At 41.5% G+C, this 12,153-nt stretch overlaps 1 protein-coding gene and 1 long non-coding RNA gene across 2 annotated transcripts; both read right to left on the bottom strand.

The window, feature by feature from the left end:
* Positions 1–1,188: 1,188 nt before the first annotated feature.
* On the bottom strand, positions 1,189–3,007 carry LOC145438581 (uncharacterized). The gene is made up of 2 exons (XR_013914976.1): positions 2,490–3,007; positions 1,189–2,439 (listed from the first exon to the last, which is right to left on the bottom strand). It is a non-coding gene; the product is annotated as an uncharacterized LOC145438581 (long non-coding RNA).
* Positions 3,008–4,381: 1,374 nt separating this feature from the next.
* On the bottom strand, positions 4,382–11,876 carry LOC145438580 (akirin-2-like). Its single transcript, XM_080315914.1, has 7 exons — positions 11,740–11,876; positions 8,960–9,201; positions 8,323–8,439; positions 7,777–7,856; positions 6,408–6,495; positions 5,880–5,951; positions 4,382–4,528 (listed from the first exon to the last, which is right to left on the bottom strand). Exons 2-7 carry the CDS (start codon positions 9,189–9,191, stop codon positions 4,518–4,520), a joined length of 600 nt encoding a protein of 199 aa, XP_080172040.1. The 5' UTR covers positions 9,192–9,201; positions 11,740–11,876; the 3' UTR covers positions 4,382–4,517.
* Positions 11,877–12,153: the final 277 nt, after the last annotated feature.

Raw genomic sequence — 12,153 nt, 5'->3', positions numbered from 1 at the left:
CGCCGAATGTTCTTGTCTTGGCAATCTGAACCTCACAAGACAAATACCATCCCGCAGGAAAGAAAATTATATGCCAGTGAAGAAATACCAATCTGAAATCGTGTGATCTTTCAGTTTAGTAGGTTTGGGCAATTCTACATTTTTTGATATAGCAGACAGGAGGTCACGAAATAACATCATGTAAAGAAGTCATACCTAGGGGTCCGCCCACCTGAAGATGTTTCATTTTACGGGGTCTGCAGTTTCAAAGACACCTCTCACTAAGCTCTACCGGTAAATCTGATTACGTGGGCAAAGAGGACAACCATGCAATTCCCAATCTTATTCACCGATTTTATCATGAATTATCGAAATATTAGCGCGTCGCGCTGTCTCACTAAACAGTACAACTTTAATTTCGTGGCAAAAGCGAACAACGTGATGCGGGGTCAGTTTATCACCCTATGGGAGCCCGGGGTCCTGACGAAGTGCTGTTACGTTCCTGCCAACGGTTATACCCCCGGAGATGTTTAATTACTATTGAGGGGGCCTATAACTTTTCAAACACACCTCACTCAGCTCTACCGGTAAATCAGATTACGTGAACAGAGACAGGATGAAAATTGATAGCAATACAGGCAATTCCCGATCATATTGACCGATTCAGTCATTAAACTAAAGAAATTTCTCGCGCTTCGCGCGTTTAGGCGAGAAAAGCTGATTCACTCAACGGACACCCAATGCAGCAGATAAGTAGCGGTAAACAGTGTACAGTTTTGAAATCTCGCCAGGGCAATAAAACTACTCCGAAATAGCCATGATGACTGTTTGGGTCCGTTTCATAGCCGTAGTATTCGTGCGGCCCCGACCGTACTCTGAAATTCTAAATTTTGCCCTCACACCGAAAAAGCTTGGGAACCACTGGTTTAAATCCAGCGAATATAGTTTGTGCGTATATTTTCTCACGGATGGGTATAGTGCATTGTACCATATCAATTTGTTAAACTTCTCGAGGCTTCGAGCCGATTGGCTGCTAATAACAGACTGTTGCTATACATAGTAACTCATGTATTTTATTTGCAGTTCTACATGTGCGTGAGCGATACTACGCCTTCTTGCGGGCACTGGCGTAGCAGCATGCGCTGCCGCCCCTGGCTCTCGATTAAAATGCCGCCCCCCTAAGTAGACCGCAGCAAATTTCGACATAGATTCCAGTTCAAGCAATCTTATCGATAAAAATAATTACAAATAATACGCCGCGTTTCAGCGTCACCGTCTCAACGTTAATAAGGCCAAAAATAATAAAGACAAGAAATAGCGAACGAATGTATTGTGCACATAGGGGAGGCGAGTGGCGCAGTGTGTAAATCAACTGCGCTGCGGCACCAATGGTGGTTAGTCCGAACCCATGTTCAAGCTAGTTTCTATGTGTCGGAGGTTCATCTGGGCTCTTCATCGCTGATTCCGCTGTACTAACAGTGTCTTGAAAAGACCCAGAAACGCAGTAAGCCACGCTGCACAAAGTCGGCATGCGAGACCAGAAGTTGAATGCATGGGAGAGTGAAATGAAGAGTGAATAGTGAAATGAAAGTGAACGATCGCGAAGCGCTTGAAGAAAGACGCAAATATCAACGATACTTAAAAAGACAATGACACTGAACTGTATAATTTCCATGTCGTGATGCACAAGGCCTAACAAGCGTCATTGAAGTGCCTTGAATTCATAATAATTATTACATTGTGCAAATAGAAAATCAATAGCCACCTTAAAACATAACATTTCGGGTTTTCGCCGAAACAAAATCAGCGATAATATCCTCAAATTCAAGTTTTTGAACGTAGTCTCTTTCTATAGACAGACTGGATAGAGGTGATAGGCGATCATCATTCATGGCAGAACGTAAATACGACCTAATCAGTTTGAGCTTTGAGAAGCTCCTCTCACAGTTCGCATTTGAAACACCAATGGTCAGATAAAGTTACAGACACGAGCATAAATACGGTGTCGATTCAAGTAGCTTAGCATTAACTAACCACTGTAAACACATCAAACGCTGTGGCACTATACGATCAAACGTGGTTTCACTGCTCCGCACCAGCGTCTTAAATCTGTCAATTTCCGCAGCCTACTCCAAAAAGTCCACCTCGTCGTCATGAGTGCTTTTAAAAGCGCTGGTGAATGAATTGGGACTTTCGCTTTGCAGCAGCGCCTGGGGATTAAAAATCCAAACATATCATTTAAGTGGTGTATGCCAGTAAACCTAGTTTCAGCTTCAAGTTTAAATCTGCTTCTGTATTTCTGCTTGTCTTGCTTTCTTCTTCTTTCTAAAGAAAGCTCCACTCTCTTGACACGTTTTATTTTCGAGTCCTAATTAACACTTGTATAAATTTAAACGCAATCTGTCAATCTGACAATTATTACCATCTTAAGCAATTCCTAGGACTGGTTTACCTTCACAGCTATCTCGGTCTGCTGTACCAAATCGTAACCCAGAGTATAAATCACTAACCTACGAATAGATGCGCAACTTAGTTCTCACACTTGAATACGCAGACAAGCCTACTGCTGAGCCAGCTAAAAGCAGCATTATTGATCTTGGTCATCCTATAGTTGGCAAGGCCCTCCGAGCGCTCAAATTTAACAATACTGATCTTAAAAGCTATTGGTGCCCTGATTCCGGAAACACAATTTAAATACTAGTCTGAAAATCGGCGTAGTTCCGAATAATCGCTCGATATAATTTCCATGATCATGGTCAATTGGTCATTGTGTTGCGATTGTCAGGAACAACCGGCCATGACGGCTATTCCGGAGTGTTTCCATTGCCATGTTAACTTATTAATTTGTGTTTTCGAAATCAGCGCAACACTAGCTTTCGATTGAGACCAGTTTGATTAAATTTAACTCGCGGGACGCCAGCTATAGGACTACCAATTACGCTGCTTTTAGCCGGCTGGTGCAGCCTCATTTTGCCGCCCCCTTCGAGCCTGCCGCAGAGCCAGAACCGCCAGGTGGCTGCTACGCCAGTGCTTGCGGGCATATTTAACTTTATATTAGGTATTTGATTCAAGATAAATGGCCAATTATTCTGTCTTTCGCACAGCTAGCAACATGTAATGACTTTGAATCGTCACTGATACTTCGAAAATTCAATTTGACTCGAATCACCTCCTAAAAACGAGTGACTTGTGACTCGAAGGTAGTGAGTGACTTGATGCCAACACTGGCTTGATGGTTATTTACGTGCGGTTGGTTGGTAGTTATAAAAGTTATGCTTATCCATAAAGATTCTGGCCGGATCAAAAAAGTAGTGATCCGGCTCCGGCCGTAACAGAAAAAGTACTGATCCGGCTCCGATCCGGTCAAAATTGTAAAAATCCGGCCGGATATCCAATCCGGCTCTGGTCCATGATCCGCACTACTGGCTACTTCAAGTCTTAGCACAAAAAGCAACTAGTCTCCCGCATCCCTCGATATCAAGTGTCCACACGCAACGCGTTTAGGAACAATAATAGACGCTATTTCACTCAGTCATGCACGCCATAGTAAATCAAATAGCAAGAAACAAACAAGGCGCAAAAGAAGGCAGACGGGCGGAGATGAAATCGCAGCATATCGCACTACATCGACGAGCATGTGGGTTAGAGTTCGAGAAATTGCTAATTTCCTTGATTGGGGTTAGTTATGTATTCATATAGCGCTATAAACGAAAATAGTGTTTTGCCGATTTTGAACCTAGCATAGGGTGGAAATCAGGTAAACCTAAAACTTTCTGGTACATAACTGTGCGTTCACACCCTTCTAGAGTGAAAACCGCCGAAAACACTAATTTATCCCAGGGCCGCGCGATTTCTGTTCAGCGGACCACTCATGGAAACCCATAGAAATTTATACACATAAACAGATCTCACTACACGCTTGGAATATATCTCCATAAGAATTGGTATGTTCCACTCGTTTTAACCCATTAGAAAGTTGTGAATGCACAATTTTAACGTTGGTGATATTTTGAAAAATACACTTATTTTCCAGGAACAGATTTACAATGCATGCTTAATTGTCAGGCAAATGCAGGTAAACGATCTCGAGGTATCCGAAGCATGCAGCAGATACGAAAACACGCCGAGGAATACGAGACAGCCTTCAGAAAAACGAGATCAGTAAACCGCACTTGGAGAGGCGGGATTACGATGGTCGAATCTGGACTGTTCAAGCCACAGCCAATATTTTGATACTTTCCGTAATTTGTGCGTTGCGAGCAAGATGTCATCCATCTCCGCCCACCATCATATGCATTGAAAGTGAACAGAATAACACCAACAAAATATACACACGCAGAACGTCGTCAATTTCGCGACTTTGTAAAACTAAGATAACGTCGCCACCGCAGGTATGATGATGTTGCTTGAAAACGTCGGTAGCAGCACTGTTACGGGTGAGAGGCGAAATAAAAATACTATATACACAAGGGGGGGGGTCAGGGGTGAGCGGTCTGACGATTATCCTTTATGATTCCATGAGAGGCGGCAGTTTGTCTTCAAGACACGTCTGAAATACATGACAGCGTTTGGTAATCGAATATTTAATGCAGCCACAAATGGAGGGAAGAGGTGGTCGGGTAGTCACCGCACTGTTGCTACTCAAGTACAAGTAACACCGTAATTGTACTAGTTACAATCGGGTTAGTAACCGAGTCACAAGTCAATCTCACTTTTATAGTTTTGCAGGGTTGTAATGACTCGAGTCATTTTCTCAAAATACGGAAATGACTCGACTCAGTCAATACTCGACTTGGACTCGAGTCATTGCGCATGACTCGAACCAAGTCATATGACTCGAGGCTCAGACGACCTAGACCCACATTTCAATGTAATTTCGAAGAACAGTAAAGTAACCATAATATTGGGATTTCGTCTATTGCTACTGGAACTTGAAAATGCGTCCAGAAACTGCTAAAAGTGAGGATAATTAGTATATTTTAAATTCGAACCATTCGATATCACCAAACAGGGTTATAAAAAGTGGGTTTAACAAGACTGTAACTGGAAACTGAGCAGTCAACACAATGACTAGGACTTGGACTCGAGTCATCATACCATGACTAGGACTCGACCGTCTGCTCACTGACTTGGACTCGGACTTGACTCGGTGGCGAATTGAAAATGACTCGACTTGACTCGAGTCAAAACTATAAAAGTGAGATTGACTTGTGACTCGGAGCCTTGTGACTTGGTTACAACCCTGGAGCCAAGTCTGCGTCATAGTGATTTGACTGGAGTCCGAGTCCAAGTCATTGTGTTCACTGTCCAGTTTTTAGTTCAATCCTGTTCATCTTTGCTCGAGTGATATAGAATGGCTCGCATTCATAATACCCGTTATTTTCCTCACTCTTAACAGTTTTTGGCCCTGTTTTCCAAGTATCAGTACTGATAGACGAAATACCAATCATGTGGTGACTTCACTATTCTTCGAAGTTACAATGATATGTCTGTCTTGGCCGTCCTAGTCTCGAGTCATGCGACTTGGTTCGAGTAGAAGTCGAGTCAATACAAAAATTTAGCGCAATGCTTGGAAAGTTGCAGTAAAAAGTTGCATGGAAAATAGAAAAAAGTAGCAGAAAGTTGCACTGTAAAATTCCTACACACAGCTTAAAATATCATACTACATAAATTGTGAGTCTCAAGAAAGCTGCCGGAAGCTCTAAAAAAAAAGTTGCACAAACTTTCCCTACTAATGACACCAAAAATAGGTGCAATATTTGAAAAAAAACTGATTGCCATGAATGAGGAACACTCCATGTTAGATGGATAGATAGATTTAGTTGGTTCTTAGACATACGGTAACCCTCCTGCAAAACTATGCCCACACAACCGCCAAAGGCGCATTCTATTATACTTACAGCTAGCGGGATTCTCGTTGAGCTGTCTTTGAATTTGATCATAGTTGAACTTCACAAATGCGTCGTATTGTTCTGAACAGACAGGAAAAGTAAAGATACAGAATATTACATCTTCAGGCGAGCAGTAGATAGTGGTGCGAAAAATTTACTGGCCGAGACAAATTTCAACAGTATCAGCAGTTGAGAGAAAATTGTAATTGTGTAATTATGAAATTACGTAATTGTGATATGGACTGGATATTCTCAGCAAACCGAAAAGACTAGGTCGGCCTCTTATTACAACCAATCAGAGCTTTTACGAATTCGAGTTTTACACGCTGTTGAACAGAGCTTTAGGCTTATGACAAATCAAACTTGTGCTAATGCTCAAGTTGTCAAGGGAATTTAACCAGTCAGCACAGATTTGAGAGAGAAATTTCAGTCAAAAGTTAGTCAATGTTGACGTGCCAGTAATTGAACAAGATATTACGATGTTCAGTCAACATTTCTTAAATATATATCAAAACGCTCCAGAACCAAATAACGCACCAGAAAGTTTATTGACCAATACTTTGTCGTATTCCGATCGAAGTTTGTCTTCCTGCTCCTTCAGCAGACGCTCACAGATCAAAGTTACCTGCACCAAGCGAATTGCGGGTAAAATAATTATTTTCAAGAGACTCTCGGAGGTACAGAACAAAATATTCAGAAATACTCAGAATAAACCAGAATGTTTTCGGCCGACACTGGTCAGGGGTAATCGTCAGCAATAGGTAGAGAATTCAAAGGAATCGATATACAAATTTATTTTCAATTCTCTACTAGTCGCTGACGATTACCCCGAAAATATTCAGACGAAAATACACGGGTTTCTTTCAATACAGATATATATTTTAAATAGAAACTGGCTGATATCGGACTAACTAACACCGCTATTTGAAAATGAATGGCATCTGGCTTAAGCCGCATTTTCAAAACTTCAGAACTGCTCTACAGCAATTGCTATGCTTGAAAATGAAGTGAACTAGGTATAGCGCATCTGTATTTGCCTACTTTGACTAATTACGTCTACATGACAGTTCTAGTTTTTTAAGCAAAATTATGCTTACTATACTGACTTCGTTATTTACTTGGAGATAGCGAAACTCCTTTCAAAGTGTGATATCGATTTGATATCACATAATAGATTTATTATTATATTATCTAATCACAACATCATCGTGCATTAGATACTGGCGACGGATTTGCTCATCAAACTAAACCTGACCGTTAGGGCTGTTCAAAAACAACTTTTTTTCCTGAATCTTGCTGATTACGTGATTAAATCGTTGGGTTGCCTTAAAAAACGACGCACACCAAATTTTAATTCATTCCAACCAATAATTGCGGATTTCGTACAGTTTGAAAATTTTGAATTTACTCAAAGATGCAAAAAAAATTTGTCAAATTTTTCTGTCAACCCCATGAAATTGTTGCGCTGTCTTCAAAGAGGATGCAAAACAAATTTGACTCAATTCCAACCCGTTGAAGCGGAGCTATTTGAGTTTGTCTTCGGTAATTCAGGGATTATCCTGGATCGGTAGATAATCCGAGAATTATCATCGAAAAACTCAAATAACTCCGCTTCTACGGGTTGGAATTGAGTCAAATTTGTTTTGCATCCTCCTTGAAGACAGCGCAACAATTTCATGGGGTTGACAGAAAAAAATTGACAAAAAATGTTATTTTGCATCTTTGGGTAAATTCAAAATTTTCAAACTGTACGAAATCCGCGATTATTGGCTGGAATGAATTAAAATTTGGTGTGCGTCGTTTTTTAAGGCAACCTAACGATTCAATCATGTAACCAGCAAGATTCAGGAAAAAAAGCTATTTTTGAGCTGCCCTACTGACCGTGTTTCACTATGGTATTCCTTACTTGCTTCATCGTAAGCATGGGAGTGTTAGCAAGTTTCTTGTCTGGTAGTCCGCTTGAGGTTGCTGGTTGAGAGGAAGAGGCTGACAAGAAAAATAGATCTGTGACGAAATTCTTCACAAATGCCAGATGAAATAAATGCTTTGGACGCCAACTGGACAACTACAAAATCACCAGCTTTTATAAATTAGATTATAATTAGAATTACTGAATTTGCAAAAACTTGGAAATTGAATAGAATTCCTAATTAGAAAGAAATACAACAAAAATACTAGTTCAGTTCACATCAAATCAGGGTTCATTATCATGAGCACGAGGAAAACATAAAATAGATGAGAATTACAATGTGAGCATAGAATCAGCACACAAATTAAATTAAAATTCAATCGAACACATTTCACTCTAATTACTCTTTTGATAACAACGATTATCTAGTTGTGCCTATCTATCAGTGTCAGTGAGTAGCATCGAGAAAAATAAAGAGGAACACATTCAGGCATCAATGGCGAAAAGATTACAGAAACACAATTCGAAAATATCTTTTCATACTTGGAAGTTGTACCAAGGCGCCCAGATCCGCAGACGTGGTTTGACCCGGTTGAAATTGAATTTGGCGCCGACGTTTCATCCGTTTATATTCGTCGAATATGTTCTTGAGTATCGCCTCTAAAAAACAACTACGTTTTAATATACAATTGAATAACAAATTCATTATTCTTATATTGAAATATACCTAAATATTTTCGGTGGTAATCGTCAACCACTAGCCGAGAATTGGAAAGAACTTTGCATATCAACAACAGTAACACAAAATATGACGTCATGTCACCGTCTATCGCAAATATCCGCAGACGAAGTGTTCACACTAGTCAGCATTTCTACTCAAGTAGAAGCAACGCCATTGTCATGAAATAACAATTACAATTGCGTAAAATGAAAAATGCTATATACTCTTTCTATTATGATTCTACAGCTGCAGCTGCAGCTTTTGAGCTTTCCAGCTGGTTTCGCACTATACAGTTCTCCTGTAGCACTTTCAGGAAAACCAAAATCGAGATTGGAATTAAAAGTTAGAGCATAGACACATTTCACAGATTAGATTATAATTAGAGTGTCGGGGTTCCTCTAACTAGTCTAATTACAGAACTAGAATGATGTAATTGTCCAAATGTGCCGCACACCGTACCTGATGATATCGGGAATACAGGCTGAAATGGTGAAGATGACATCGGAGAAAGAGGGGCAGACCCGGTCGCAGCACGGTACTCGCTTCTAGATAACGCGCATCTCGGAGACAATCTCCTTCTCTTGCTCGGTGGGGTTCTGGCGACAATAGGCGCATGGCCAGGAGACGATGATACTGCCGTGTGCAGCGGGTCAAAGTCCAGGCTCCGCTTTAGTGTCGCCCCACAAGCCATTTTGATTCGACTGCAGATAGAATTGAGAATAAAAACATTAAATTTTTTGTTGTACCGCTGATACCAGACTTGTATATACTAACAACTGTTGTTTTAAATGCGCAACTAGAACAAGAACGGTTGCCGGTGAACTCGGACCTCGTGAACCCGGCCTTACAACCTCGGCCCTCGGTGAATTCCGCCCTCGGGAAATTTTGTAATTTCCCAACACAAAATTTCCCCAAGTATTAATATGAATTATTAAACTAATAATGTTATTATCAACTGATTTGTCAATCTTTTAAGGAGGTCAGGGCATGCGTAGATCACGCAGTCACGGCGTGATCACCGATTGCGCCAAGCGCGTGAAATAACGCGACGTTCACATATTGACCACGCGTGGTCGGCTCAGTGTTGAATTGACTTGGCGAGGGGCGGACGTGCGACGCTCGACATCCTCGTATCTGTTCATGACATCGCATTGGGTTTTATCGCATTGTACATTGTGTGTGACTTGTTCAGATGAAAAATACATCATAACGATTGTTATTGCTCACATATCAACCACGCGTGGTCTGCTCGTTATTGCAACTGTAGGTTGAGGTGGGGTGTCAGGGTTGTGTAGGGTAGTGGGGAAGGGAGACATTAGGGTTAGGGGAGTGGGACATTAGGGTTGGGGTGGCATTAGGGTTGGGGGAGGGAAATATTAGGGTTGGGGAAGGGGGACATTAGGGTAGAGGGTGGCATTAGGGTTGGGGGAGGGATATATTAGGGTTGGGGAAGGAGGACATTAGGGTTGGGGGTGGGGGATATTAGGGTTGGTGGTAGGTTAGGGTCCAAGTTGGGGTTAAGGTATCCCAAGATTAGGGTTAGGGGAGGAGGGACATTAGGGTTGGGGGAGGGAAATATTAGGGTTTGGTAAGAGGGACAATAGGATTGAGGTATGGTATTAGGGTTGGGGCAGGGGATATTGGGGGTGGGGGATATTAGGGTTGGGGAAGGAGGACATTAGGGTTGGGGGTGGGGGATATTAGGGTTGGTGGTGGGTTAGGGTCCAAGTTGGGGTTACGGTATCCCAAGATTAGGGTTAGGGGAGGAGGGACATTAGGGTTAGGGTTGGCGGTGGCATTAGGGTTGCGGAAGGGGGGATATTAGGGTTGGAGGAGGGGATAGTCGGGTTGATAGTGGGTTAGGGTCCAAGTTAGGGTATCCCAAGATTAGGGTGCCCTGACATGAATATCCACCAGTCATATTACCTACGGTTACCATATTTTGGAAGTCTGAAAAGAGGACCACATTTTCATTTATAGTTACAGAATCAGTGCGACAGCAGCTTTTGATCAAGACCAAATTCATAAAATTTTGTTTTAATACAAAATTCACCGAGGGCCGAGTTCACTGAGGTCCGAGTTCACTGGTAATCACAAGAACTATTGAATTTTTAAAACTTGCAATTCAAACTTGGAACTACAGTACTCCCTTAGAACTAGAACTAACGACCTTTAAAAATGTGTAACTAACCAAAACACAGCTAACTCGATGTGATGCCAAAGCAACTCATCAATGTTCATTTTATAGAAATCGGATTGGCTTTCCACATTGTTGTCAGCACAGGACAGGTTTCGAGTCCGCCCCTGGCTACAACACTGCACTGTTCGTAGCGATGACTCCAAGCTAGCAATGGCTGCAAGAACATCGCACAAGAGAACACTGGTATTACGATTCACGCCAAACGACGACACATGTTTTCTATACTTGTTCGGCAACTAAATACGATTCAAAATACATAACTAGAACTGCCCACTTATAAAAATCTGCAACTATAGAACTATGGATCTACTCAAAAAAGTAGTTATTTCACCATCAACTACCAATAGATTGGTAGTTCAAATAAATCTGGCTGGTGCGTATACGAGTTACTGTATAGGCCTACAATTAAATAATAAATTTGTGTTGAAATAAACTCAATTTTCAGCTGACACTCGTCAGAAATTAGGAGAGATTTCAAAAGAACTTTGTATGTCCGCAGACGTATCACAAAATAGCCTATGATATCACCGGCATAAAAAATTTGAATAATCGATTGCGTTGGTGAAGACTGAAGAGCAAGACAGCTTGGGATAGGTGCCGTGTCTAACAAGTAAAATTGGGCTGACCACAAGGCACTAGTTCAGCGTAGAATTGACACTTCCTTCGAAGCCATTCTATATACATAAAGACTTTGCACAACTTGGTGTAGTGTAAGGTGACAGATCAGTAATGGGTTTGGGAGACATGTTTGGACCGCATTGGACGAAGGTTTCAGGTATAGGGTAAGCCATCTTTGAACATAAGGTTCTTGGGGTGGTAACTTATAAATTTCAATGCCTTCAAATGTGCTTTACAAATTGGATAGGAAGCCGACTTTTCAAACCATGATCCCGAATCTCAATTATGAATATACCATACGTTTTTGATTCTTTGGAAAATCAAGTTTGCCACAATGCTACTGTGTACTGAGCTTACAGCTGTTTTTAAATAATTTATTATAATTTCTATTATTGTCGCTAGTACAGTAGTGCCAACTTACCAGACGCTAAACGCAACAAAACCGCCGATATTCCCGTAATCTTATCTCCGACAGGCGGCTGGAAAACGGACAAGGGAATGATGGGGCAGAGAAGCGGATCTAAGGAACGTCCGTATCAAATCTCAACACTTGGTGGGAGCGATCGTAGAAATGGATATGGCTCCTGTGTTTCAGTACCGGTATTCAGTTCAGTTCAGTTTATTGTCGATAATTTTCCTTTCAAAACACCACAAGATTGCGATACACTGGAAAAGATACGAAAGTGTCGAAACGTCTTGGAATAGTCTTTGATATCAGACACCGAGCGAGATAGTGTAATGGTTATGCGTTCGGCTTCTCGATCGGTAGGTCGTGGACTCGATCCCCGGCCGGGTCATACCAAAAACTCGAAAATTGGTATCCGCAGCTATCCTG

The sequence above is a fragment of the Botryllus schlosseri genome, chromosome 5, assembly GCF_051294905.1.
Source record: "Botryllus schlosseri isolate E-star chromosome 5, Bs_hap1, whole genome shotgun sequence".
Lineage (NCBI taxonomy): Eukaryota > Metazoa > Chordata > Ascidiacea > Stolidobranchia > Styelidae > Botryllus > Botryllus schlosseri.
This window is presented reverse-complemented; position numbering and strand designations above follow the sequence as displayed.